Raw genomic sequence first — 27,688 nt, forward strand, 5'->3', positions numbered from 1 at the left:
TGGGAGGGGGTTGGGGCCAGGTAACACCTTTATCAGGGAAACTGGACAAAGGCTGGAGGAGGAGCAGGGGGGAGGCTGGGGGAGATGGCTGGAAGGGTTTCCAGTTTTGGGGAGTTGGCTGGGGAAGAGGAGGGAGCCCCAGGCTGGGGTCTAATCTCCCTACCCCCAGAAGGGCCTGACTAAGGGATCCGGTTTATGCCTTTAAGCTGTGGGTTGAACTATGTTCCTGTCATCCCTAATAAACTTTCTGTTCTACTGGCTGGCTGAGAGTCATGGTGAATCGTAAGAAGTGGGGGTGCAGGGCCCTGACTCCCCCTCATGCCATGACACATCCTTATTGGAGCACGTCCGTGCATCTGGAACATGTGTAACATTGACAGACCCTGGTCGTCGGCAGGCAGGATTGAACCTGGGACCCCTGGAGCTCAGTGCAGGAGCAAGCAGAGGCTGTAGAATGGACTTGTTCAACTCTCTCTACGTGGCCCCGGTGCCACTAGATGGGACAGAACCCCACATCCAGCAGGTGTGTGGGTTACACCTGCAGGCACCTGTGATTAACCTGGGCTGGGCAGGTGTGGGTTCCTGCGGCAGTGGGGGGTCCTGTGCATGGCCCCAGGCCCTGGGCTGCTCCAGTCTTTCCTGAGCAGGCCCGCATGGGAGCTGGGAGGAGAACCCAGGCATCCAGGTGGTGCATGTGGAGGGCTGGGCACAGCTGTCTCTGGTGGATGCAACCCCAGGAAGCGAAGTGTGTGGCTGGGAGGGCAAGACCCGCGCTGTCCACGGAGGCTGCGTGGAGTGGCAGGCAGACGCAAGTGTGGAGTATGTGCAGTAAAGGAGTACGTGTGGTAAAACTTTATAAATTGTCACAGGCTACTTTCACTTTTGATATTAGGCAACACAGCTGCTACTCTGAAAGCTGGGAGACTGAGTGGAGTGAGCACACGCAGCAGTGCCAGGAGTGCCCGCAGCCCCGAGCACCCACCCCAGCCCCGGTGAGTCAGGGCTGGGCACCAAGCAAGGTGCCAGGCCATTATGGCAGGGCTGGTGATTGTCACCTGGACAGGCTGCAGCCGTGGGGGGGGGGGTGGGCTCTGGCGTCAGCTTGGTCGGGGGATCGCTTTCACATCTGACCCTAACGGTGCCAGCTGCTGCTCTGGCATATGGGGAGTCAGCTCAGACACGAATTCATGAGGGAACCCTCCCACAGGCCCGTTGTGAGGAGCTGTCGGGCCGTGTTGCAGGCCGGTGAGCAGGGGCGCAAGAGCCAGGTTCCTCAGGGCGGGGCTGGGATGCTCTGAGCCCGTAGAGCCGGATCAGCACCCACCGATTTACTGGCAGCTCCTCAACAAAGGGGCGATCTGGGGCAGGCCCGCTGGCTCCCTGAGCCCCTGGGCAGGGCTTTGCCAGGCTGGCACTGAACCCTGGTATGTGACTACGGTCAGGTCCTAAAGCCCAGCACCCTGGGTTCAAACCCTGCTCCCCCTGCCGAGCCGCCCGCTGCTACCAACAGCTAGTTGGGAGGGGGAGGGCTCATTAATGTGGCTGCCTAATTAATGGCACAAATAATCGCTGAGCTAATTAAAACATTGGGCTCAAATCTACAAGTGCTAATTGGAACTGAAGGTAAATGCAAATTGGCCTGGAAATAGTCTGTCCCGGCTCAGCAGGGGGCAGCCCCACACTCCACCTCCTCCCCCACAGTCTGAGCTGGCCCCAGGTGCCAGACGCCCCGCCAAGGAGCCACGGTTCTGCCACCTTCGCCTTTGCCGGGGCTCTTGGAGAGCGGCGCCAGGACCGGGTGCTCGGGCTGCCTGCGGGCACCTGGCCCTTTCAGTGACCATGACTCTCTCGCCCCGTGGCCCCCAGCCACTGCTACGGGACAGGCCTGGCTCCGTGGCTGCAGCGCCCGAGGAGCGGCTGGGGCCGGACACGGAAGCAATTCCCCCAAGGATCCCAGCTTGGCCCAGGGAGCCCGCGCCAGCCCTGAGCACTGCCACGGGGCCAGGCCTGGCCTACAGGGTACACTGGCTCCTGGGCTCCTGTTGGCTGCGGAGAAATGCAGGGTGCCAGAGGGGCACGGCACATCCTGACCTCAGCCTCTGTGGGGCCAGTGGGTGTGTGTGGGGGACAGGCCTGCGTGGTGCCAGGAGAGGGGGCATGAGCAGCAGGCAGGAGCTGCATGTGTTTGCCCCACAATCAGCCTGCCCACTGCCACCAACTCTCTGCGTGCCCCCGGCTGCAGCTGCCCCTCCCGCAGGCCCTCAGCAGCCCTGGCTGTCCACGCTGGTGCCCACTGCTGCCCCGTGAGTCACCGGACGGACCGTGGTGAGTCTCTGGATGGTGCAAAACCCCCCGCGGCGCCAGGGAGCCTGTACTGTGCATGTGGCCAGCAGGCCATGGCTGGCAGTGGGTCACCGCCATCTCGTGCTTCCAAACTTCCACTGTCAGCAAGAGGAGGGGCAAGGTCCTGGGGGGGATGCAGGGAGCTGGGTGTTTGGAGGGTGGTGGGTGCTGGGTGTGCACGGATGGTGGGGGCTGGGAGGTGCAGGGGGCTAAGGTTGGTGGGGAATGAGTGTCTGGACTATGTGGGGGGCTGGAGGGGTGGTGGGTGTCTGGGAGGTGTGGGGGGCTGGTAGGATGGTGGGGGGGTGCAGGGGGCTGGAGGTTGGCGGGGGCTGGGTTTCTGGATTATGTGGGGGGCTGATGTCTGGGGGCTGCAGAGCGGTGCTGTGGGAGGGAGGGCTGCGCGAGAAGGGCTGTGTAGAAGTGGGGTTGGAGACCTGCCCGTGGCTCCCTGCAGCCGGGGGGTCCCCAGCGCCATGGCTGGCTGTTTATCGCTGCTGACTGGCCGGTGACTGTGACACACTTTGGATTTGCTGAGGAGCTGACGTTCCTGTTTCTCCCTCTGTGTCTGCGGCTGCCGGGCTGTCTGCAGGGCCTGCCCAGCCCCAGACGCTGACAGGGCACATGGCGAACCCCCCCGTGCACTCACACATTGCATGTGTCTGGGGCTCTCTGACAGCCTGGGAGGGGCGCACCAGTGGTGCCATAGGTCAGAAGGTGGGTGCATTGGCAGAGCTGGAGGAGGACTGGCGGGCATGGGGGGCAGGTCAGAAGCGCGGTGCCTCGGCAGAGCAGAGGGTACAAAGCTGGCACAGTGGCCCTGGAGTTCCCAGCCGGGGCAGCCCCAGAGGCCGGGCCCAGTGTGCCCGCCGGTGCAGCAATGCTCCAGGGGCTTCCGGCTCCTGGGACTCAACCCGCTTCCTGGGCTGAGCCAGGCATCTGGCCTTCCGTGCCCCACTGCCACTGCCCCAAACTGGACATGGGCCAAGCAGCTCAGGGCAGAGACCTGCTCCCCCCCAGCGCCAGAGAGCCCAGCCTGGCTGCGCAGCCTGCAAAGCAGCAGGTTTGGCTCTGATGTGGGCGGGGGGGCTGCTCCCAACCCTGCCACATGAAAGGCAGTGTCAGGGGGGCAAGCCCTGCCTCAGGGGGCACACGGCAGACCCACTCCGCCCAGTGAGCACAGAGAGCTGGCTATGGGGCAACCCCCACATCACCTGGCAGGACACAGAGAGCCGGCTATGGGGCAACCTCCATGTCACCTGGCAGGGCACAGAGAGCTGGGTATGGGGCAGCCCCACAATGCCCAGAGAAGCACAGAGAGCCGGGGCAGGGCCCAGAGAACCGGGTCTGGTGCAGCCCCACACCGCCTGGCAGGGCATAGCAGCTGGTGCCTCCCTCTAGGGAGGAGCCGAGGACCCCCAGCCACAAGGAGTCTCAGCCTACAAATTGGCTCCCAGGCTGCCCCACTTGCTCTGCCCGGCCACACAGTCCTGTAGCCCCCCAGGGCCATGGCAGCGTGAGGGCCGGGCTGGTGTAGCCTCGGCCCTGGGCTGCGTGGCAGAACCAGGAGGGGAGGGCTCTGGCAACCCCAGTCAGGGCATGTCTCTCCCTGGACTGGAGCCCGCTGTCAGAGCTGGCGAGAGACCCTGGGCCAGGCAGGCAGGTGCCCACCTGGGCTTTGCCCCTCCTGCCTGCTGGTGCACACTAGGCTCTGGCTGGGGCTGGGCCCCCTGCAGGGACCCTGGGGAGGGGGGATGGCAGCTGCTTTCAGGGGCCGGGGAGGGGGTACAAGGTGGACGGTGGCCCCCTGGCTGCCCCCAGGTTAGGGCTGAAATCAGGCCTGGATGAGGGCGGGAGGGAAGGGGCAGAGCGAGGTGGGGAGGGGCAGGGAGAGGCAACAGGCAGTTACACAAGAACAAAGTGAAAAGCAGTTTCCTGTTTCCTGCTAGCTCGCCCTGTTCCCAGAAAGGGACGGGCCTGATCTTTCCTGGGCTGCGTGGGTGGGGGAGGAAGCTGTGGGGTGAAGCTAGTGCCAGCCCCACAGCCAAGCCCTGGAGTGCAGCAGCTCGCGCTGTTCACGCATCGGCAGGGCCAGGTCCATGGCTGCTGGGCACCAGTGGGTGTCCTGAGAGCGGCACTGGCCGGGGGTGCTGTGTGCCCCCAGGCTGTGAGTGAGTCTATCGCTTGGTGCAGGGGGCGCAGCATCATCAAGCCTTAGCTCCCCAAAGCCGCAGCCCCAGGCTGGGTTATCGCTTCGGGGCAGCCAGGAGGTGACAGCATCAGGCAGGGTTCAGGGGTTTGCCTCGGCTCGCCAGGCTCATCTCTGGGCTCCTGCCACTGGGGCGGATTGTCACCAGCTCCGGGTTGAGTTCCCGCGGCCCGGAGGGCAATGCCCAGGGCGAGTTGTCCTGAAGGATCCAAGTTCCCCAGGCCCATGTCCTGTGGCCTTCCTCAGTGGTACTGGGGTGGGGGGGGTTGCCAAGGCAAAACTCCGGCTGGTGTGTCCATGAAGTGGCCATTCTGGGTCAGGCACCTGCTTTCCAGTTGGTGCCCAGCTGGGCACACAGTGCCATGGGGGCTGCATTTCTGCGGGTGGCTCTATGACAGCCGGGCAGTGTGTGCCTGTGTCACGGCCTCCCAGGCCCTGGGCTCCGTACGGCCCTTGGGAGGAGCCCCCTTCAGTGCCCTTCTTCAGGAGACCCTTTTTAGGGTCTGCTCTCTCTCGGGGGTTAACCCATAGGCTCCTCCGGCTCCCAGCACTGCACCCCTCTGAGCCTGCAGCATGCCTGGGCTCTGACATGGGCCCCCTCAGGGAGTCCACTCATTCTGGGGCCCCGGGGCCTTCACCCCCAGAGGGAATAATGCCCACGCTGATCTCCAGCCTGCAGTGACTCTCAGCCAGCATAAAACAGGAGGTTTTTGAACATCTGAACCCAGCCCAGGCTGCTCTCAGGACCCTGGGGCCTGGCCAGTCTCAACACCATCCATCTGGGTATGTGCTGGGCTGGGGTGTGCCAGGTTTTATGCTCTCCGGTTAATCAGTGCTCAGGGATCTGTCGCTCTTTGCATTCACAGGGGTGAGGCTGAGGGTCCGCACCCTGCTGGGGGTGAGGCACTGGGGTGAGGTGTGGGGGCTCATGCTGGGGCCGCTCCACAGGAATTATTGCAGCTGCTGAGCTCTGGGGGCGCTGGCAGGGGCTGGCAGCTGGGGAGCCCCTGTGGCCCCCTGATTGTGGAGGGGCTCTAGGGCAGGGCACTTGCAGGTGCCTGCTCTTCCCAGAGCATGGCGGGTGCCTGGCCTGCAGGGTGGGAGCTGGGGGCCATAGGCTGGCTCTGCAGCTGCCCCTTGGCACAGGGAGCTGTCACGGGGTCCCCGGGCGATGCTCTGGATCTGCTCCCTACGAAGCCAGGCAGGACTCTGGGGGAGTCTCCTCTCTGGGAGCAGATTGTCTGCAGGACACACAGCTCCCCCGCTCCCCCCTTCCTGGGTCTGACCTCGGAGCATTCAGCATCCTCTGCTCCTCCGTGCGCTTCCCACAGCGAGTCCGCCCAGGCGGGGTCCTGGGGAAGCCAGAGGGTCCTGCCCCCCAACTCCGCAGTCAGACGTGACTCTCAGCCAGCCAGTAGAACAGAAGGTTTATTAGACAACAGGAACATGGTCTAACACAGAGCTTGTAGGTGCAGAGAACAGGACCCCTCAGTTGAGTCCATTTTGGGGGGCAGTGAGCCAGACGACCCCATCTGCACTTCACTCCATGTCCCCAGCCAGCCCCAAACTGAAACTCTCTCCAGCCCCCTCCTCTGGGCTTTGTCCCTTTCCCGGGCCAGGAGGGCACCGGATCCCTTTGTTCTCCAACCCTTTAGCTCTCACCTTGCAGGGGGGAAGGGCCCAGGCCATCAGGTGCCAGGAAACAGGGTGTCGGCCATTCTCTGTGTCCAGACCCCTGAACCCACCTGCCCTCTAGGGCTCTGCAATGATCATACACCCTTATCCCACCACCTAGATACTTAAGAACTGCCTAGGGGAAACTGAGGCACCCCCACACTATTCAGAGGAAACATTAAGAACAGTCCTGCTTCGTCACATCTCTCCCCCCTTAGAGACCGAACTGAGTGGAGTCACTTTAGCCAGTGACCTGAGGAAGTTCGAACCCACCAATGTTCCTATGGATGCCCCAGCATCTCTCCCATTCCGTGGTGGGAGTTACAGCAGGCCCTTCCAGTTTCACGCCCTCCCTTAGGTCGGGGGTGGTCAATAGCACTCGCATGCTGCATGTGGGAAGGTTTATGCGGCCAGTGCCCTTTTGCCATCCCAAATCCCCCAGGGGTCAAACTGGGATTGGGTCTTCTCCCAGCGCTCCAGTCTGGAGGGCTGCAATTCGGGCTCTCTTGGTTAAGAGCCCCCATCTTGACCTGGGCCACAGACTGTTCACTTACAGAACTAGCTTGGAGACATCCCTTTCTCAACAACCTTGTCTCCGAACAAGCTGGCCAAACACAGCCACTTGGTTATAGGACTGTTTAACTTTCTTAACAGCTTTCACTCCATCTGAGACCTTCTCAAAGCTATCCACACTGGATCTTTCAACAGGAAAGTCAGTGGCTTCATTCACAACAGAAAATTTCTGGCTGTTAGGAACTGAAACTTTGTATTTTCCACCGAATGCATCCAATGAAGTGAGCTGTAGCTCACGAAAGCTTATGCTCAAATAAATTTGTTAGTCTCTAAGGTGCCACAAGTCCTCCTTTTCTTTTTGCGAATACAGACTAACACGGCTGCTACTCTGAAACCTTTCTTGATTAAATCACTTTCACACCCTTCAGTGGCAGTAAACTGCTTGCAAAGACTCCATGAGGATTCCTTTCCCTAGGGCTTTTCTATGCAACAATTCACCCTTCACAGAAATTCTGCCCTTTCCCTCTTCACCTAGGGCTTGCTCTAGAGAAACGCTTTCCTGAGCAACAACAGACTCTTTCTGGGTCTCACTTACATCCAGAATTACCTCTGGCCCATCAGGCGGATTCCTACACAATCCCCTTTCAGGCAAACTTACAGACTTCCTAGATAAAAGGTTAGAAGCCTTCTCCTTCCCTTTGCCACACACAAGTTCAGGTTTCAGAGTAGCAGCGATGAAGTGAGCTGTAGCTCACGAAAGCTTATGCTCTAATAAATTTGTTAGTCTCTAAGGTGCCACGGGTACTCCTTTTCTTTTTACACAAGTTCAGGAATCTTTTCCTTCTTGCTACAGGTTTCCACACCCTCAGTAGGTAACACAATCAAATCACCTTTCTGCTCTCCTTGTGCCCTGGCTAGGATCTTACCCTGATTAGACAGAGTTGCTACAGCCTTTCCCAGCCACACACTAGAAACAGGCAGAATACAAGCCCCAGAATTGTCTGGTCTCTGGGATTTTACATAGACACTAACTGGATGCGACCTAGTTACAGGGCCATTCTCCCGAACAGACACAAACTTAGGACCATTCCCTTCCTGGGCTTTAGCTGAATCCAGAACCAACTCTGAGACAACTGCACTATTCTCAGCCATCCCAGGCTGAAAGACCCCTTCTGTCTGCTCCACAGACAAAGAAGAGCCGGACACACTTTCTCCTTTAACAGACACACAGCTCGGGATCTCATTCCCCTGGTCCCAGCACACAAAGCTGTTCACAGACAACTACTTGGAGATCAGGGTAGCTCCTTCCATAGGCAAGTCAATACCCCTGACAGACACAGGCACATTTCCGTCACTGTCACAGTTCTCCACCCAGGTAAACAGGTAAGGTCCAGGGACACTCATCTTCCACTCTCCTCGCCTTCCCACCCTGCTGACTGGACAAAGCCATCAGCTCACAAGGCTGCCTAGGCTCAGCCAAGCTTTCCTTACCAAGCACCTTGCCACTCCCAACAGATGCCCTGCCCTGCCTGTGTCTCCCCCCACTCAGCTGGGGTCTCAGCTCCCACGGTGCTCAGCGCTGCCCTTGCTGTCCCAGTGGGGGCAGGCAGCGAGCTCGTTGCTTTCCTCACTGCTTCAGAGCCAGCGTGAGCCCCCTCTCCGGTGTGCAAGGGGGTGGGGAGCATCTCTCTGTCCCACCCACACCCAGGCGTCTGGTTACAGGCAGGCAGGTATCTTGAACCTAGCAGCTCCTCCCTGCTGCCAGCCAGGTCATCTGCATTTTCACTGACCATTTCCCTCTCCGCAATTGGTTCCTTGGATTCAAATTCAAACCCTCGGCAGTTACAGGAGCAGGGCCTGGATCTTGTCCCAAAGAGACACAGTCACCCCACAACAGGGTCTCATAGCTGATATCCTGGAGAACCCCAATGACCAGCCAGCCCCACCCCTCCTGTGTCTGCACAGGGGTCCGGGCCATAGGCAGGGCGAGGGGCTTCATCCCTGGGACCCTCACCCAGCTCACACAGCCCCTCAGCATCTGAGGCTGCACCATCCGGGGCCTGACAACAGTTCTCTCCGTCACAGGGTCTCGCCACCCCAAGAATGTCTCCCCATTGACCACCACCTTCCGCTTCCACTGGGGGTCCGAGGGGCCTGAGCCCAGGAGACTCCACACAGACATATAGGTTGGGGTCAGGAGTGGGAGCGTGTCCACCTCCCCACCCATCTGGCTGATGGAGTCTATGGTCTTGGGACCCAGCAAGGAGCTAGACACTGGGGCTTTTCCGCAGGGTCCCCCTGGTTCAAATCACCTGCCTGCTCAAAGGCAGTGAGGGGGCATCCACACCCCCCCCATCCTTAACCAGCGGCAGCAATTTAGTCACGAGGTTCCCTGTGGAACTGGCACCCCGGGGTCTATCCCCGCTCACCCCTGGGAGGTCCCCTCTGCCTCTCCGCTCCACCATCGCCAGTTCATGCTACTGCTGCTTCTGCAGCTCTTTCTCAGGCTCTCGCTGTCTCTCACAGTCCTCTTGCTCTCTCAGACTCAGCTCCAATCCCGTCCGTCTCCGATCCCCGGATCGGGCACCCGATCATGTCTGGTTGGGGACAGGAGTCTTGGGGATGCCTGGCTACTACTCCAGCTGCTCCCAGATCCTGCTATAGCCCCATTGGGGTCGGGAATCTGTTCCTTAGTGTGATCATCCTCCTCCAGCTGCACGATTAACTGTGCTTTGGGGAACTTTCCAATGCGCAACCCTCTCTTTTTGCACAATGTCCTTCTTAAGGAGATGGTGACAGGCCATCACTCCGCTCTTCCCAAGTTGTTGTGGACTCACAGGCCTGTGTGCTCTCAGCTCCCCACGGTCTCCAGGGAGAACCCCTAGTGTGCCAGCCCTTCTCGAGGTCTCCACCTCTTTGCCAGGGTCGAGCTGCAGACTCCTCCACCCCTTGGACCGCTCGCTGCAATCCCCAGGGGAACCCTGTTACTGCAAAAGTCCTTCTCTCTCCCAGGGCCAAGCCACAGGCTCCTCCGCCCCTGAGACTGCTCACTGCAGTCCCCAGGGGGACCCCATTACTGCACAGTCCTTCTCACTGGTTACACGCTTCCAGGGGTTAACCGCCCCCCGAAACCGCTCCTCTCTGAACCTTCAGCATGCCTGGTCCTCATCTATCCCCCTTCATTTTACTACTCCCCAGTCACTTACTGCAGGAAGTGCCATCCACGGGGTGCAGTACATCCCACCTCTGCCACCAGTTGTCATGGAGTCCTGGGCAATGCTCTGGAACTGCTCCCTATGAAGCCAGGCAGGACTCTGGGGGAGTCTCCTCTCTGGGAGCAGATTGTCTGCAGGACACACAGCTCACCCAACTTCCACCTTCCTGGGTCTGACCTCGGAGCATCCAGCATCCTCTGCCCCTCCGTGCGCTTCCCACAGCGAGTCCGTCCAGGCGGGGTCCTGGGGAAGCCAGAGGGTCCTGCCCCCCAACTCCACAGTCAGACGGGACTCTCAGCCAGCCAGTAAAACAGAAGGTTTATTAGACGACAGGAACACGGTCAAAAACAGAGCTTGTAGGTGCAGAGAACATGACCCCTCAGCTGGGTCCATTTTGGGGGGCAGTGAGCCAGACAACCCCATCTGCACTTCACTCCATGTCCCCAGCCAGCCCCAAACTGAAAATCTCCCCAGCCCCCCCTCCTCTGGGCTTTGCCCCTTTCCTGGGCCAGGAGGGCACCGGATTCCTTTGTTCTCCAGCCATTTAGCTCTCACCTTGCAGGGGGGAAGGGCCCAGGCCTTCAGGTGCCAGGAAAGAGGGTGTTGGCCATTCTCTGTGTCCAGACCCCTGCACACACCTGCCCTCTAGGGCTCTGCAATGATCACCCTTATCCCACTGTCACGGAGTGTGGGGGAGTCCGGGCCCTGTACCCCTCTTCCTGGGATTCACTGTGACTCTCAGCCAGCCAGTAAAATGGAAGGTTTATTGCACAATAGGAACACAGTCTAAAACAGAGCTTGTGGGTACAACCAGGACCCCTCAGTCAAGTCCTTCTGGGGGGCAGGGAACTTAGACCCCCAGCCCTGGGGTTCCCTGCGTTCCACCACCCAGCACCAAACTGAAACTAAACCCCCCCCAGCAGGCTCCCTCCTGCAGCCTTTTGTCCACATTCCCAGGGCAGAGGTGTTACCTCCCCCTCCCCCTCCCTCTACCCCTCCCCCTCCCCCTCTCCCCCCTGGCTCAGGTGACAGGCTCTCAGGTCTCCCATCCACAGGGAGTGAAACTCCCCTGCCATATTCCCAGGTCAACACTCCCCCCTCCCTGCTGCGTCACTTCTCTCCCCCCTTTGAGACTGAACTGAGCGGGGTCACTCTGACCTGTGACCTGGGGAAGTTCAGGGCCCCCTCTCCACATCCGCTGTCATGTTGGCACTTCCCTTCTCGTGGGCCACATCCATGTCCTAATCCTGCAGGAGCAGGCTCCACCTCAGGAGTTTGGCGTTGGCTCCTTTCATCTGGTGCAGCCAGGTCGGGGAGAGTGGTCGGTTACACGGTGAAGTGTCGCCTGAAGAGATCTGGCTCTAGTTTCTTGAGGACCCACACCATGGCCAGCCACTCCTTCTCGATGGCCGCGTAGTGTTGCTCCCGGGGTAGCAACTTCTTGCTCAGGTACACAATGGGGAGTCTCTCCCCCTTTTCATCCTCCTGCATTAACACCACCCCCAGTCCCGTGTCTGAGGTGTCGGTGAACACCATAAAGGGCTTGTCAAAGTCTGGGTTTGCCAGAACTGGGCCACTGACCAAAGCCTCCTTCAGCGCCCGGAAAGCCTCCTGGCACTGCTCGGTCCAGACCACCTTGTCTTGCTTCCCCTTCTTGCATAGCTCAGTGATGGGGGTGACTATAGCACTAAAGCAGGGCACAAACCTTTGGTAGTATCCTGCCAACCCAATAAAGGCTTGGACCAGCTTTTTGGTGTGGAGAGTGGGCCAGTCTCTGATCACCTCCACCTTAGCTGGTTCTGGCTTTAGGTGGTTGCTCCCCACCCGATGGCCCAGGTAAGATCCTTCAGCCATCCCCACCTTGCACTTCTCCGCTTTTACAGTCAACCCAGCCTCCTGGAGTCGGTTCAGCACTTGTCTAACCTGGGACACCTGGTCCTCCCAGGTCTGGCTAAAGACACAGATGTTTTGCCACGGCAAAACTCTCCATCCCCCTCAGTAGCTGATCCACCAGGCGCTAGAAGGTGGCCGGCGCTCCCTTGAGGCAGAAAGGCAGGGTCAGGAACTCAGAGAGCCCCAGAGGGGTGATAAAGGCCGATTTCAGCCGGGCATCTGCATCCAGCGGCACTTGCCAGTAGCCCTTTGTAAGGTCCATGGTGGTGAGGTACTGAGCTCCTCCCAGTTTGTCTAGGAGCTCGTCAGGCCTGGGCATGGGGTAGGCATCAGATACAGTGATGGCATTGAGCTTCCAATAGTCCACACAGAACTGGATCGACCCGTCCTTTTTGGGGACCAGCACCACTGACAAGGCCCAAGGGCTGGCCGATGGCTGGATCACCCCCAAAGCCAGCATGTCCCGGACCTCTCTTTCCAGATCCTGAGCAGTTTTCCCTGTGACTTGGAAGGGGGAGCATCTTAACGGCAGGTGCGACCCTGTCTGCACCCGGTGGACAGTCAGATTAGTGCGTCCAGGCTGGTTGGAAAACAGCTGTCGGTACGGATGCAGCACCCCCCGATCTCAGCTTGCTGGGCAGGGGTTATTGTTTCCGAGAGGGGAATTGTTTCCAGGGGGAGTCAGCTCTGGTCCCAGGGAATAGATCTACTAAAGGGTCATCTCCCTGCTCCTCCCAATGTCCACACACGGCCAACACCACATTCCCCCTGGCATAATATGGCTTCACCACATTCACATGGTACACCCGGCGGTGGTGGGCCCGGTTCGACAGCTCCACCACATAGTTTACCTCATTTAGCTGCTTGACAACCTTGAAAGGGCCTTCCCAGGTGGCCTGTAGTTTGTTCTTTCTCATGGGGATGAGAACCATCACCGGTTCCCCGGTGGCGTAGGCGCGGTCCCGCGCCGTGCGGTCATACCAGACCTTCCGCTTCCTCTGGGCTCTGGCCAGATTCTCCCTGGCCAGGCCCATGAGTTCAGCAAGTCTCTCTCGGGAGGTCAGGACATACTCCACCACTGACTCTCCGTCGGGAGTGGCCTTCCCCTCCCATTCGTCTCTCATCAGGTCCAGGGGGCCCCTCACCCTCCTGCCATATAACAGTTCGAAAGGCGAAAATCTGGTAGACTCCTTGGGTACCTCCCTGTACGCGAACAGCAGGTGAGGTAAGTACTTGTCCCAATCCTGCGGGTGCTGGTTCATAAAGGTTTTCAGCATCATCTTTAGCGTCCCATTGAACCTCTCCACCAGCCCATTGGACTAGGGGTGATATATGCTGAGGCCCAGTTGTGCCGGACCCCACATTTCTCCCACAAGCACCGGAGCAGGGCCGACATGAAGTTGGATCCTTGGTATGTCAAGACTTCCTTGGGGAACCCCACTCGGCTGAAAATGGTCAGCAGCGCATCTGCCACGGTGTCTGCTTCAGTGGAAGCTCAGGGCACTGCCTTCGGGTCGCGGGTGGCGAAATCTACCACCACCAGAATGTATTTCTTCCCCGACCGGGTCGTCTTGCTGAGAGGCCCCACTATGTCCATGGCCACCTTCTGGAAAGGTTCCTCTATGATGGGCAAAGGTTTCAAAGCTGCTTGTCCCGGGCCTTCCCCACCCTCTGACAGAGGTCGCAGGATCGGCAATACTGCCGGAGAGCGGTAAAGACCCCAGGCCAGTAAAAGTTCTGTAGCAGCCTCTGCCGGGTGCGTCGGATTCCCTGGTGCCCTGAGAGGGGGATGTCATGGGCCAGGTACAGGAGCTTGCGGCGATACTTCTGGGGTACCACCAGTTGCCTCCTGACCCCACAGGACTCCACTTCCCCTGGGGGAGCCCATTCTCGGTACAGGAACCCCTCCTCCCACAGGAACCTCTCCTGGCAACCTCTCCTCATGGTCCGTTCCGCACTGAGGTCGGCCAGGTCCCTGAGCTTCCGCAAGGAGGGATCTTTCTGCAACTCGGCCTGGAACTCAGTGGCTGGGGAGGGGATGGGGCCCGGTTCCCTCTCATTGGCTGGGTCTGAGGCCACAGCCTCTCTGAGCCGTGCCCCTCGGTGCTCCCTCCCCACCAGGGTAGGGTCCTGTGCCTCTGGTGTGGTACCCTCCCCAAGGTTGGGGCGCAGTGCTCCTCGCTGGCTCTGGCTACGGGTCATCACCAGGGCGGTCTGGGGGTTGCTTGGCCAGTCCTCTAGCTCCCCCCCATCAAAACCTCAGTGGGCAAATGGTGGTGCACCCCCACATCCTTTGGCCCCTCCTTGGGCCCCCATTTCAGGTGGACCCTTGCCACGGGCACCTGGAATGGGGTCCCACCCACCCCTATTAGGGTCAGGTAGGTGTTGGGCACCACCCGATCTGGGGCCAACATCTCGGGCCGAGCCAGTGTCACCTCCGCACCCGTATCCCAGTATCCATTGACCTTCCTCCCATCCACCTCCAGGGGAACAAGCACTCTCTCCGGAGGGACAGCCCCACGCTCACCCTGTAAACCGAGAACCCTGAGTCCAGAGCCTCCAGCCCTCTGGCGGAGCTGGCCTGGGGTACTCTTCCCTCCTGAGCAGGTGGTAAGCTGGCAGCACCCCTTGCCTGGGCCGTCTGCCCCTCGTCCAGCTGGGTCCCTACCCAGTTAACCCTGGGTAGGTTGGGTCTGCTCAGTCTGTCCCTGAGCCTGGGGCACTGGGTCCGTACGTGGCCTCTCTGCCACAGTGATAGCAGCTCAGGTCACATTGGTCCCCTCGAGCGGGTCGCAGGGTCCCGACGCCAGGCGTTCCCCTTGGGTGGGGGTTCTCCATATTTCCCCACTGGGAGGTCCCATGGTGACTCTCTCTCTGCATCGTGGGGGGCCTGTTCCTTTGGTACTCCTCCCTGCTACCCCCGGACCGACTGTTCACAAACTCGTCGGCCAGCTGCCCTGCGTGCTGGGGGTTCTCTAGCTTTTTGTCCACCAACCGTAGCCTCCGGTCGGAAGGGCACTGTTCATACAGTTGCTCCAGTACAATTAGGTCAAGCAGGTCTCTTTAGCTTGGGCCCCAGCTGTCCACTTGCAGGCATATCCCTGCATTCGGTTGACCAGTTGTAGGTATGTGACCTCAGGGGTTTTACGCTGACTCCGGAACCTTTTCCGGTACATCTTGGGGGTCAGCCCAAACTCATGGAGCGGGGCCTTTTTGAACAGTTCGCAGTCCCCTGGCTCTGCCCCGTCAGTCAGCTGTACATCTCCATGGCTTTGGGGTCCAGTAAGGGGGTGAGAAACTGGAGCCTCTCTGTAGTGTCAACTCTGTGCATCTCGCAGGCATTCTCCAAGGCGGTCAGGAAGCTATCTATGTCCTCCCCCTCCTTACGCTGGGCCAGGAAGAACTTATCAAAGCTCCTTACAGTCTTGGGTCCCCCCTCACTCACCGCAGCCAGGGCCCCACTGCTCCTCAGCCTGGCCAGCTCCAGTTCATGCTGCCTCTGTTTCTCTTCGCTCATGCTGACGCTTTTTTTCATGATCCTCCAGCTCCCTCATTTTCATCTCCCTCTCCCATTCCAGCCACCTCCGCTCCAGGGATGGGCAGCTCTGCCGGGAGGATCCCCTGCTGGCTGCCAGGGTCAGGGTGCCCTCCATATTCCCTGGGCTCCCCCCAATCCCTCCCCCAGGAATAGGTAGGAAGGGTCTTGTGCTGTCCTCGGCAGCAGTCTTACCCCTCCCAGCCCGGTCAGGCCCCAGGGCCCATGCTGCATCCACTGGGCAGCTTCCCTCAGGGACAGGGATCGGGTCATCCAAGCAATCCCTCTCCTCCAACTGGGCAATCAGCTGTTCCTTGGTGGACCTCCCAATGCGCAGCCCCCTCTGCCTGCACAGCTCCACCAGGTCGCTCTTAAGGCGTTTAGCAAACATCTCCCTGCTGCCACTCGCAGGCCTGGGCAGCTTTCCATGGTTTCCAGGGAGAGCCCCTAGGGTACCAGCCCTTCTCGAGGTCACCACCTCTTTGCCATGGCTGAGCTGCAGACTCCTCCACCCCTGGGACCACTCGCTGCAATCCCCCGGGGGACCCTGTTACTGCAAAAGTCCTTCTCTCTGGTCACACACTCCCAGGGGTTAAGCACCCCCTGAAACCATCTCTCTATGAATCTTCAGCACACCTGGTCCCCGTCAATCTCCCCTCGTTTTACTGTGCCCCAGTCACTTACTGCAGGAAGCGCCGTTCATAGGGTGCAGTAGTTCCCACAGCTGCCACCAGTTGTCACGGAGTGTGGGGGAGTCCGGGGCCTGCACCCCTCTTCCTGGGATTCACTGTGACTCTCAGCCAGCCAGTAAAATGGAAGGTTTATTGGACAATAGGAACACAGTCTACAACAGAGCTTGGGGGTACAACCAGGACCCCTCAGTCAAGTCCTTCTGGGGGAGCAGGGAGCTTAGACCCCAACCCTGGGATTCCCTGCGTTCCACCACCCAGCACCAAACTGAAACTAACCCCCCCCCCCCAGCAGGCTCCCTCCTGCAGCCTTTTGTCCACATCCCCAGGGCAGAGGTGTCACCTCCCCCTCCTAGGTCAAGTTACAGGCTCTCAGGTCTCCCATCTGCAAGGAGTGAAACTCCCCTGCCACATTCCCAGGTCAACACTTCCCCCTCCCTGCTGTGTCACACCCACCACCTAGCTACTTAAGATCTGCATAGGGGAAACTGAGGCACCCCCACACTATTCAGAGGAAACATTAAGAACAGTCCCGCCTCGTCACAGGAGCTCACCCTGTTCTCTGCCCCTCAGGACCCAGATGAGTTCCAGCCAGGAGAAGCCCTTGATGGGGAAACCCCCCACGAGCCAGCTGAGCCCCACGAGCCCTGGCCATGGGCTGGCTGGCGTCAGTGAAAGCCGCAGCCTCCAGGCCCAGAGCCGGCACCTCACTGCAAAGGTAAACCCCTTCTCGCTGCCCCCCACTCGCTGCCCTGCTGCCAGCGCACTCTGCTGGGGGCGCTCCCTGACCAGCCCTGCCTCCCCTCCCAGATGCAGAGCTCCCTGCAGCCCCTGTGCCTGTCCCTGGAGAAACTCCATCGGGTCAAGGACAGCATGCTGGAGGCCATGGACCGGGGGCTGAGCCGCCGGACTCACGCCCAAGCCACAGTGCGCATGCTGCCCAACTTCATCCGCTCCACCCCGGACGGCACCGGTAAGGGACTGGCTGTGGGGGCCCGGGGTTGGGGGCCCTCCTGGTACCAGCCCCAGGCTCCCCTTCCAGGGCCAGTGCTCTGGGGTGCTCCAGAGCTGGGGTGTCAGCACCTGCCCCCCATTCCAGCTGGGCTGTGGCTGGGGGAGGGGAGCCATGCTGGGCCCCACACTAAGAACAGGGGCTTGGTGCCGCAGCCCAGAGGCAGGGCCCATCCCATCATGTGCAGCTGGTGTGGGGCCTGCACTCCTGCCTGCTTGCATGCCCATGGGCACCTTTATCCCCGTCGCTGACCACGCCGCCCCTGGCGTCAGGCCTGCCCTGGGGACCTGCAAGCCCAGCGCTGCAGCCTGGTCAGTGAGATGCGCCCAAGAGACCCCGGTGAGGGGTGCAGTGCCAGCGCTGGGGGGGGAAGCGGTGGCACAAGCTGGTGATTGGAGCCCTTCAGGGACGGTATCACTGAGCGACTGGGTCCCTGGATCTGCTGGGCATGAGCGGCTCCTGCAGAAGCCAGGCAGGGTGTAGAGCATCAGCGTCCTGGGGATGCCCCCTATATGCTGGGTTGGGGCGCCCAGGCCCTGACACCACGTCTGCTTGTCGGGCAGAGAGAGGCGAATTCCTGGTGCTGGAGCTGAGAGATACCGATTTGCGGGTGCTGCTGGTGGAGCTGTCGGGGGACACGCGCCAGATGGTGACGGTGAAACAGCAGCTCTTTCCTGTGTCAGACGCAATGGCCCAAGGCCCTGGCGAGGAGGTAGGTGGGCAGGGCCCCCTCGTGCCTCCTGGACACAGGGTGACCCACCTGGCAAGTGGGGGAGCAGGAGGTGGGACTGTGCTTGGCTCCTTGCCAGCCAGTTCTCTGGGCCCCACCCAGAGGGTGTGCCGGGAGTGGGCAGCCTGGGGCTGGTGGGAGCTGGGAGCGCTGCGCCAGCAGACCAGAGCCTGGAGCCGGCAGAGGGGACAGGCCTGGCCATGGGCGCGGGGCGGCCTCTGCCCTGCTAATTCCCAGCCTTGCTCCCCAGCTCTTTGCCTACATGGCGACATGCTTGTGTGAGTTCCTGGACAGGCTCCGCTTGCCCCGGAGGGCCTTCCAGCTGGGCTTCTCCTTCCCCTTCCACTGCCGGCAGACGCGGCTGGACCAGGTGAGCGCATCGCTCCGGGCCTGCGGGGAGCGCGGTAGGGGGTTGGCTGGAGCACTGGGGGCTCCCAGCAGGGGGCGCTGTCGGGGGGGTTGGCCAGCAGCACTGGGGGCTCCCAGCAGGGGGCGCTGTGGGGGGGGTTGGCCGGGAGCACTGGGGGCTCCCAGCAGGGGGCGCTGTGGGGGGGTTGGCCAGGAGCACTGGCTGGGGGCTCCCAGCAGGGGGTGCTGTGGGGGGGTTGGCCGGGAGCATTGGCTGGGGGCTCCCAGCAGGGGGTGCTGCGGGGCGTGGGGCAGGGCTGGCTGACCGCAGTGCCTGGGCTCTTTCCCTGCAGAGCTACCTGATCTCCTGGACGAAAAGCTTCAAGTGCCCTGGTGTGGAGGGGAGAGACGTGGTGGAGTTACTGCAAAATGCCATCAACAAGCAAGATGTAAGGGGGAGTCCCAGGGGGAGGGGCAGTACAGGATGGGGGCCCCCTGCTAGGGGTGGGGCAGTGTGGGGGTGGGGCCCGCTGGGTAGGGCAGGGTGGGGTGGGGGCCCCCTGGGTGGGGCAGTGTAGGTTGGAGCAGTGTGGGGCAGGGCCCCTGGGTGGGGCAGTGTGGGGGCCCCCTGGGCAGGGGTGGGGCAGTGTGGGGGCAGGGCCCGCTGGGTAGGGCAGGGTGGGGTGGGGGCCCCCTGGGTGTGGCAGTGTAGGGTGGGGCGGGGTGGGGGCTCCGTGGGTGGGGGTGGGACAGCGTGGGGCAGGGGATCCATGGACGGATTATGGTGGTGGCTGCTGATTGTGCCCCCTCTCTCTGCCGGCCAGCGCTACCCCATCACGGTCATCGCGGTGGTGAACGACACCACTGGCACCATGATGAGCTGCGAGGCCAGTGCAGAGCCGTGCGAGGTCGGCCTGGTTGTCGGTGAGTGGCCCCGTCCCGGCCGGGACGCCCCGGGAGCCTGGCAGAGCCAGACGGGGCCAGGGTGCTGGGGCGGCATGGCCCGGGGCTGGCTCCGGCATTGCCTGGCACAGACTGGCCGTGCGTCCCAGTCCCTCACTGCTCTCCTGTACCCGGCAGACGCTGGCACCAACAGCTGCTTCATGGCGGAGGCGCGGCACGTGGAGATGGTGGAGGAGAGCGAGGGCCGGATGGGCGTGGTCACTGAATGGGGCTCCTTCGGGGACGACGGCACCTTGAACGACATGCTGAGCCCCTACGACCGGCTGGTGGACGAGGCCTCCCTGAACCCAGGGAAGAGCAGGTGGGGTCAGGGGCCAGAGGTGGGGGTGGGGGGCGTCCCTGGCGGGGGGGGTGCACAGCGTTGGCTTCCTCTGGTTCCTCATCAGTGGCATCTGTTCCCCAGTACCTGAGCCAGGCCGCCCATGCCCCGGGCTCTCCGGGTGAGCCGGGCCCAGCCCCACGGCCGCCCATGCCCCGGGCTGTGCTGTGCTGGGTTGTGGCCATGCCCAGGGAGCAGTGGCCCTGTGGCCATGCCGAGTGGCTGGCGCATGGCCCTGCCTGCCCAGCGTGCTGCTCACGCCCCTTCGCCCCCGCTCAGGTTCGAGAAGATGATCAGTGTCTTGTACTTGGGCGAGATCGTCCGGCACATTCTGGCCACTCAGGGCGGGCTCTTCAGCGAGCGCACGACCCCTGCCCTTCTGACCAAGGGGTCGGTCCAGACCCGGGACATCCTGGAGATCACAGAGTAAGTGGGTCCCCGAGGCGTGGGATACACCAGCAGCACCCCCTGCTGGCCAGACCAGGCCTGCTCTGTGCACAGCGCCTGGCAGCCAATAGCTGCTGAGACCTGCAACCTCATTCCACTTGTGACCGAGTGACATGAACCCACCTGTGCAAGTGGAGAGCAAGTGCCCCCGTCCCCACACCCCAATGTCAGGGCTCTGCCCCTGCGCCCTCCCTGCACCCTAGGGGTGCTAGGCACACAGCCAGATGGAAGTCTCTGTGACCCCTGTGCCCTCCCCTGCCCCAAGGGCCCCAGGTCTGGAGGCTGATGGCAGGGCTCTGCCCCGTGCCTTCTCCGTGCCCTGGGGGTACCAGGCCTGGAGGCTGATGGCAGGGCTCTGCCCCGTGCCCTCCCCGTGCCCTGGGGGAGCCAGGCCTGGAGGATGATGGCAGGGCTCTGCCCCGTGCCCTCCCCGTGCCCTGGGGGAGCCAGGCCTGGAGGATGATGGCAGGGCTCTGCCCCGTGCCCTCCCCGTGCCCTCGGGGTGCCAGGCCTGGAGACTGATGGCAGGGCTCTGCCCCATGCCCTCCCCATGCCCTGGGGGTGCCAGGCCTGGAGGCTGATGGCAGGGCTCTGCCTCTGTGCTCTCCTTCGCAGCGAGCAGGTGGGACTGGTGAGGGCACAGTGTGTCCTGCGGCAGCTGGGGCTGGAAGCGAGCGACCAGGACTGCTTCAGCATGCAGCAGGTGTGCAGCACCGTGTGCATTCGCGCCGCCAGCCTGTGTGCCGCTGGCCTGGCCGCCATCCTCAGCCACATGTGCAGGAACCGGGAGCTGACCCACCTGAAGACCAGCGTGGCCGTGGACGGAGCCATGTTCCGGGACCACGCCAAGTAAGGACCCCAGGACGGTGCTGGGCACCAGGGAACACGGGGCCTGCTCCCAGCCGCGCATGCTGCCCCCCGAGGGGCGGAGCTGTGGGGAACCGGGTAGTGGGGCTGGTGCCATGCCCTGGGCTCCGTGGCCCCAGCTGGGCCCCATGGCAACAGGAGGGAGCTGTGGGCCCAGCACCCCGGTGGGGGCTACGCTCCAACCGGCTGGGGGTCTGGCTCCCCCACTCTCCCCCGCTGCTGCCCCCTGCTCTAGGCCTGGCCCCTCGCCTGGCCTGGCCCCTTAGCCCCTCCAGACACTCCTGCAAGGCTGGGTCTGGCTCCTTGCCCCTCTCCCTGCCCTTCAGCTGCCGGTGCTCAGGGTGGGCCCCGTGGGCAGCTGGCTGCTCAGCCAGTCCTGCCAGCCCTGTGCCAGGCTCTCCCTCGGCTCCCCAGGTTCAGCCAGACGCTGCAGCAGCTGGTGAAGCAGCTGGCCCCCGAGTGCGACGTCACCTTGGTGCAGGCAGAGGATGGCAGCGGCAAGGGGATTGCCATGGTGGCCGCAGTGGCATCTAGGCAGGTAGCCCAGCGCCTCCAGGTGAACCAAACCCTGGCGCTGCTGCAGCTCTCGCCCGATGCCCTGGGCAAGGTGCAGGCCTTGCTGAGACGGGAGATGGAGCTGGGGCTGAAGAAGGAGACGCACGCCATGTCCTCCGTCCGCATGCTGCCCACCTACATCTGTGCCACGCCCGACGGCTCGGGTGAGGGGCCGGCGGGCTGGGGATCTGGGGGGGCACTGCCTGGGCGAGGCTGTGTGGGGTCGTTCCTGCCCTGGTGTGGCGGGGCCTGGACTGGCAGCCCAAGGGTTGGCCTAGCCCGGGTGGCAGCAGCACCAGCTCCCCCCGGTGCTTCATCCCAGCCTGGGGTCCCTGCGGGGAGATGGGGGCACCTGGGTCTGGTCAGTCTGTGGCCTCCGCGGGGCGAAGAGTGGGGCCCTGCAAGGCTAGGCACGGGGCCGGGGGTGCGCCAGGCCGGCAGGCTCTGGGTGCTAGGAGCAGGGAGCTGGTGCCGTGGCCCAGCCCAGCGCCTGCCTGGCTCTGACCCCCCCCCGTGCCCGTTGCAGAGAGAGGCAACTTCTTGGCTCTGGACCTGGGCGGGACCAATTTCCGGGTGCTGCTGGTGCAGGTGGGCAGCCGGGAACAGGGCGGCGTGCAGATCGTCAGCGAGGTGTACTCCATCCCGCCATACATGGCCCAGGGCCCGGGCAGCCAGGTACTACGGGCACATGGGTCCTGGGGCGTGGGCGCCAGCTGGGGGGCTTCCTTCCCACCCCAGGGGGGCTGGAAATGCTGCCCCTGCTGCTGGGTGGGCTGGGGCTGCCTGGGGTGAGCGCCACCCTGCTCCCAGAGACATGAGTCTCCCCCTCTCACTTCCCAGCCCCTAGGCAGGGCCTGGCTTGGGGCTGAGCCCCCAGCGTCCAGTGCCCCCAGGTGGGTGCCAGTGCCCTGGGCAGGCTGCACCCCCACTGATCCCCACCCCGCCAAATCTCTGCAGCTCTTTGACCACATCGTGGAGTGCATCATGGACTTCCAGGCCAAGCAGGGCATGATGGGCCAGACGCTGCCACTCGGCTTCACCTTCTCCTTCCCCTGCCAGCACACCGGCTTGGACCAGGTGAGGGGCCGGGGCATCCGGCGCTGCTCTGGCTGAGGGGACGTTGCCCAGACACCCTGCCCGGGGCAGTTCAGCCGCTGCCCAGAGCTTCCCCCTTGGGGGGATAGGCTGCGGAAACGTTTGGGCCGCAGCCCCAGGAAGAGACCGGGGGAGACTGGGGGGGGGCTGTGGTCCCAGGAGGAGGCCGGAATGTGCCAGGGGAGGCTGGTGGGGGGGGCTGCGGCCCCAGGAGGAGGCTGGGACGTGCTGGGGAAGGTTGGGGGGGGGGCTGTGGTCCGAGGAGGAGGCCGGAATGTGCCAGGGGAGGCTGGGGGGGGCTGCGGCCCCAGGAGGAGGCTGGGACGTGCTGGGGAAGGTTGGGGGGGGCTGTGGCCCCAGGAGGAGGCTGGGACGTGCCCGGGAAGGCTGCGGGGGGGGTCTGTGGCCCCAAGAGGAGGCTGTGGGGGGGGCTGCGGCCAAGGAAGGCAGCATTTCCGTCGCTGCCTGTCTTCCCAGCGCCGCTGGTGCGCAGCAGCCTGCACTGGTGCCAGGAGCTCCCTGATGCGAACGCAAGCGGGCTGGGTGGTGCCCAGCAGACAGGTGGGACTAGCCAGGTTGCTTCTAAGTGGACTGTTCTGTAGCTTGTTAACTCTGAACACTAATGACTGGTCCCCAGGGCGTCCTGCTGAGCTGGACCAAAGGATTCAACGCCTCGGACTGTGTGGGGCAGGACGTGGTGAAGCTGCTCCGGGAGGCGGTGAAGCGCAAAAATGTATGGCACGGGGGAGCCTGGGCAGGGGGCCAGTGAGCCGGGCGGGGCGGGGCGTTGTACTGGGCAGGGGTGTGAGGGAGGCATCGTAGTGCCAGGCCAGGCATCAGGCCGGGAGCATCGGGCCAAGTAGAGCGTTAGGTTCCCGGGTGGGGGATGTCAATGGGGGCATTGTGCCAGGCCGGGCATCGTGCCAGGAGCATCGGGCAGGGGGTTAGGTTGCCGGGGGGGCTCAGGGCTGCGTGATGCTCTGTCGCAGCCTGACGGTGCCTGGTGATGGCCTCACACAGGACGCTGGCGTGACGGGGGCAGCGCCGGAGCCCTGTGTCCCTCGCCCCAGTCAGCAGGTGGGGAGCAGCTCCCTCCAGGAAGAGGCAGAGGGAGGGGCCGTTTCCCAGGAGACGGGGAGGGCAGTGTGCCAGTGCCGTTGCTCTGGCGATGGGGAGTTGTGTTACCTAGTAACGGGTCTCATTCTTTCTAGCACTTTGCGCTGGACGTGGTTGCCATAGTGAATGACACCGTGGGAACCATGATGTCGTGCGGCTACGACGACCCCAGCTGTGAGGTCGGCCTCATTGTGGGTAAGGGGCAGCCCCCCCGGTGCCCAGCGGGCAAGTGCACCCCCCAGCCCCAGGGCAAGACACTGCCCCGCAGCCGGGGTGTGTGTGTGCGGGAGCTAGGACAGTGTTCATCCCGCCCCACACCTGGCCCCCACCCCCCTAGCATATGGCCTGTGCCCCCCCACCCCCCAGCAGTGCTGGCCCCTTGGCATTGCCGCACTCCAGGGGCTAGTGCAGCAGGGGAGGGGTCTCGGCCCTGGGGCGGGGCTGCCCCAGCCGCAGCAGCCTGGCCGGGAAGGGGCCTGAGCTGATGCCCCGTCTCCCCCCAGGCACGGGCACCAACGCCTGCTACATGGAGGAGCTGCGGAACGTGGGCACCCTGGCAGGGGGGGAAGGGCGGATGTGCGTCAACATGGAGTGGGGGGCGTTCGGCGACAATGGCTGCCTGGATGCGTTCGTCACCCCCTTCGACAGACAGGTGGACGAGGCCTCGCTGAACCCCGGCAGGCAGAGGTGGGCAGGGCCGGGGCCGCACCAGGGCTGGGGCACTGGGGGCAGACGCACAAAGCAGGGGCTGCGCTGGGGCCATACTGGGGTGGGAGGAGCTGTGGCCATGCCATGTCGGGCAGGGGGCCATACCGGGCCTGGCCAGGGGCCGCACTGGGGCAGGCCTGGGGAGGGGGCTGGGCTGGGGCGGGGCAGGGGCTGGCCAGGGGCTGTACTGGGGCAGGGCTTGGGAGGGGGCTGGACTGGGGCAGGGCAGGGCTGGCCAGGGGCTGTACCGGGGCAGGGCTTGGGAGGGGTCTGAGGAGGGGGCTGGACTGGGGCGGGGCAGGGGCTGGCCAGGGGCTGTACCGGGGCAGGCCTGGGGAGGGGGCTTTACCAGGGCAAGGCTGGCCGGGGCCCCTGCAGCTGTGCTGACGGCCCGTCGGTCTCTCCTGCTGGGGCAGGTTCGAGAAGCTCATCAGCGGCATGTATCTGGGCGAGATTGTCCGGCGCATCCTGCTGGAGCTCACGGCCAAGGGGCTCCTGTTCCGGGGCCGCCCGTCCCCCAAGCTCCAGACCCGGGATATCTTCCAGACCAAGTTCCTGTCGTCCATCGAGAGGTGAGCACGGGGCGGGCGCAGGATGGGGAACGGGCCAGGCACTGTCGGTGCTGATGGCTCCTGGGATGTCAACTGCCAGGCAGGGCAAAAGGCTCCAGCCCTTGCTGCGGAGGTGCTCCTAGGGATGGCAGCATGGGGGGTGGGAGCGAGGGCCCGAGGCTGCGCTGACCCTGCCCCTGGTGTCCCCACAGCGACGGCCTGGCCCTGCGGCAGGTGTGCGCCATCCTGGAGGGGCTGGGGCTGCACGTCACCTGCGAGGACAGCGTGCTGGTACGGGAGGTGTGCCAGGTGGTGGCCCGGCGCGCGGCCCAGCTCTGCGGGGCAGGCGTGGCTGCTGTGGTGGAGAAGATCCGGGAGAACCGGGGCCTGGAGCAGCTCTCGGTGACGGTGGGCGTGGACGGGACGCTCTACAAGCTGCACCCACAGTGAGTGGGGGCGGGAGAGGCAGCTGGGCCCTGCTGGCAAATGGGGGATCGCAGTGGGTAGCGGCTCGGGGCCCCCACAGCTGTGCCAGCAGATGGGTGCAGAGGAGCTGCTTGCCCCTGCAGGGGGAAGGGCCCATGCTGGCGAGTGGGACAGGGATGAGTTGCAGCAGGTGCTGCCGAGGGCAGGGACACGGAGTTTGCTTGTGAGTGAGCAAGGGACAGCTGCAATGCCTGGCTGCAGGGCCCGGCTGGCAAAGAAGGGGGGGCTGGTTGCAGGGCCAGGTGGGCAGTGAAGGGGGGGTGGGTTGCAGGGAGCAGCGGGCAGTGAAGGGGGGGCGGGTTGCAGGGCCAGGTGGGCAGTGATGGGGGGCTGGTTGCAGGGAGCAGCGGGCAGTGAAGGGGGGCTGGTTGCATGGCCCGGCGGGCAGTGAAGGGGGGGCTGGTTGCAGGGCCCGGCGGGCAGTGAAGGGGGGCTGGTTGCAGGGAGCAGCGGGCAGTGAAGGAGGGGCGGGTTGCAGGGCCCGGCGGGCAGTGATGGGGGGCTGGTTGCATGGCCCGGCGGGCAGTGAAGGGGGGCTGGTTGCAGGGAGCAGCGGGCAGTGAAGGAGGGGCGGGTTGCAGGGCCCGGCGGGCAGTGATGGGGGGCTGGTTGCATGGCCCGGCGGGCAGTGAAGGGGGGCTGGTTGCAGGGAGCAGCGGGCAGTGAAGGAGGGGCAGGTTGCAGGGCCCGGCGGGCAGTGATGGGGGGCTGGTTGCATGGCCCGGCGGGCAGTGAAGGGGGGGCTGGTTGCAGGGCCCGGCGGGCAGTGAAGGGGGGCTGGTTGCAGGGAGCAGCGGGCAGTGAAGGAGGGGCGGGTTGCAGGGCCCGGCGGGCAGTGATGGGGGGCTGGTTGCATGGCCCGGCGGGCAGTGAAGGGGGGCTGGTTGCAGGGAGCAGCGGGCAGTGAAGGAGGGGCGGGTTGCAGGGCCCGGCGGGCAGTGATGGGGGGCTGGTTGCATGGCCCGGCGGGCAGTGAAGGGGGGCTGGTTGCAGGGAGCAGCGGGCAGTGAAGGAGGGGCGGGTTGCAGGGCCCGGCGGGCAGTGATGGGGGGCTGGTTGCATGGCCCGGCGGGCAGTGATGGGGGGCTGGTTGCAGGGAGCAGCGGGCAGTGAAGGAGGGGCGGGTTGCAGGGCCAGGTGGGCAGTGATGGGGGGCTGGTTGCATGGCCCGGCGGGCAGTGAAGGGGGGCTGGTTGCAGGGAGCAGCGGGCAGTGAAGGGGGGGCGGGTTGCAGGGCCCGGCGGGCAGTGATGGGGGGCTGGTTGCAGGGCCCGGCGGGCAGTGAAGGGGGGCTGGTTGCAGGGAGCAGCGGGCAGTGAAGGAGGGGCGGGTTGCAGGGCCCGGCGGGCAGTGATGGGGGGCTGGTTGCATGGCCCGGCGGGCAGTGAAGGGGGGGCTGGTTGCAGGGTCCGGCGGGCAGTGAAGGGAGGGCTGGTTGCAGGGTCCGGCGGGCAGTGAAGGGGGGCTGGTTGCAGGGAGCAGCGGGCAGTGAAGGAGGGGCGGGTTGCAGGGCCCGGCGGGCAGTGATGGGGGGCTGGTTGCATGGCCCGGCGGGCAGTGAAGGGGGGCTGGTTGCAGGGAGCAGCGGGCAGTGAAGGAGGGGCGGGTTGCAGGGCCCGGCGGGCAGTGAAGGAGGGGCGGGTTGCAGGGCCCGGCGGGCAGTGAAGGGGGGGCTGGTTGCAGGGTCCGGCGGGCAGTGAAGGGAGGGCTGGTTGCAGGGAGCAGCGGGCAGTGAAGGGGGGGCGGGTTGCAGGGCCAGGTGGGCAGTGATGGGGGGCTGGTTCCAGGGAGCAGCGGGCAGTGAAGGAGGGGCGGGTTGCAGGGCCCGGCGGGCAGTGATGGGGGGCTGGTTGCATGGCCCGGCGGGCAGTGAAGGGGGGCTGGTTGCAGGGAGCAGCGGGCAGTGAAGGAGGGGCGGGTTGCAGGGCCCGGCAGGCAGTGATGGGGGGCTGGTTGCATGGCCCGGCGGGCAGTGAAGGGAGGGCTGGTTGCAGGGAGCAGCGGGCAGTGAAGGGGGGGCGGGTTGCAGGGCTAGGTGGGCAGTGATGGGGGGCTGGTTCCAGGGAGCAGCGGGCAGTGAAGGGGGGGCGGGTTGCAGGGCCAGGTGGGCAGTGATGGGGGGCTGGTTGCAGGGCTCATGGCCTTACTCCCCCCTCTCTCTGCAGCTTCGCGCAGGAGGTGCAGAAGACTGTGCAGCTCCTTGCCCCACGCTGCAGCGTCACCTTCCTGCGGTCGGAGGACGGCTCGGGGAAAGGGGCCGCGCTCATCGCAGCTGTTGCCTGTCGTGTCGCCCGCCACCAACAGGCCTGAGCCTGCCCCGTGTAGGGAGGAGCTTGGGCTCTCTGCGGGCCATTTGCACACCTGCCCCGGAGGCTGCTGGGTGGGCAGGGACCCATGGGGCAGCACCCCGCCCCGTCCCC

The 27,688-nt window shown here is 63.9% G+C and overlaps 1 protein-coding gene across 4 annotated transcripts; it reads left to right on the forward strand.

Moving 5' to 3' along the window:
- The first annotated feature begins 806 nt into the window (after positions 1 to 806).
- HK3 (hexokinase 3) lies at positions 807 to 27,587 on the forward strand. 4 transcript variants are annotated; one of them, XM_038413169.2, is made up of 19 exons: positions 852 to 992; positions 16,645 to 16,789; positions 16,882 to 17,044; positions 17,647 to 17,795; positions 18,064 to 18,183; positions 18,515 to 18,610; positions 18,986 to 19,085; positions 19,242 to 19,425; positions 19,723 to 19,869; positions 20,506 to 20,739; positions 21,172 to 21,476; positions 21,839 to 21,987; positions 22,270 to 22,389; positions 23,045 to 23,140; positions 23,619 to 23,718; positions 24,027 to 24,210; positions 24,648 to 24,803; positions 24,995 to 25,228; positions 27,434 to 27,587. In XM_038413169.2, the coding sequence occupies exons 2-19, from the start codon at positions 16,652 to 16,654 to the stop codon at positions 27,576 to 27,578; spliced, it is 2,820 nt and encodes a 939-aa protein (XP_038269097.1). In that variant the 5' UTR covers positions 852 to 992; positions 16,645 to 16,651; the 3' UTR covers positions 27,579 to 27,587. The 4 variants fall into 4 exon arrangements, with proteins under 4 accessions (XP_043376493.1, XP_043376494.1, XP_038269097.1 ...); XM_043520560.1 differs by having other exon boundaries at positions 906 to 1,019; XM_043520558.1 differs by lacking the exon at positions 16,645 to 16,789 and having other exon boundaries at positions 807 to 992.
- The last annotated feature ends 101 nt before the right edge of the window (positions 27,588 to 27,688 follow it).

The sequence above is a fragment of the Dermochelys coriacea genome, chromosome 8, assembly GCF_009764565.3.
Source record: "Dermochelys coriacea isolate rDerCor1 chromosome 8, rDerCor1.pri.v4, whole genome shotgun sequence".
Taxonomy (NCBI): domain Eukaryota; kingdom Metazoa; phylum Chordata; order Testudines; family Dermochelyidae; genus Dermochelys; species Dermochelys coriacea.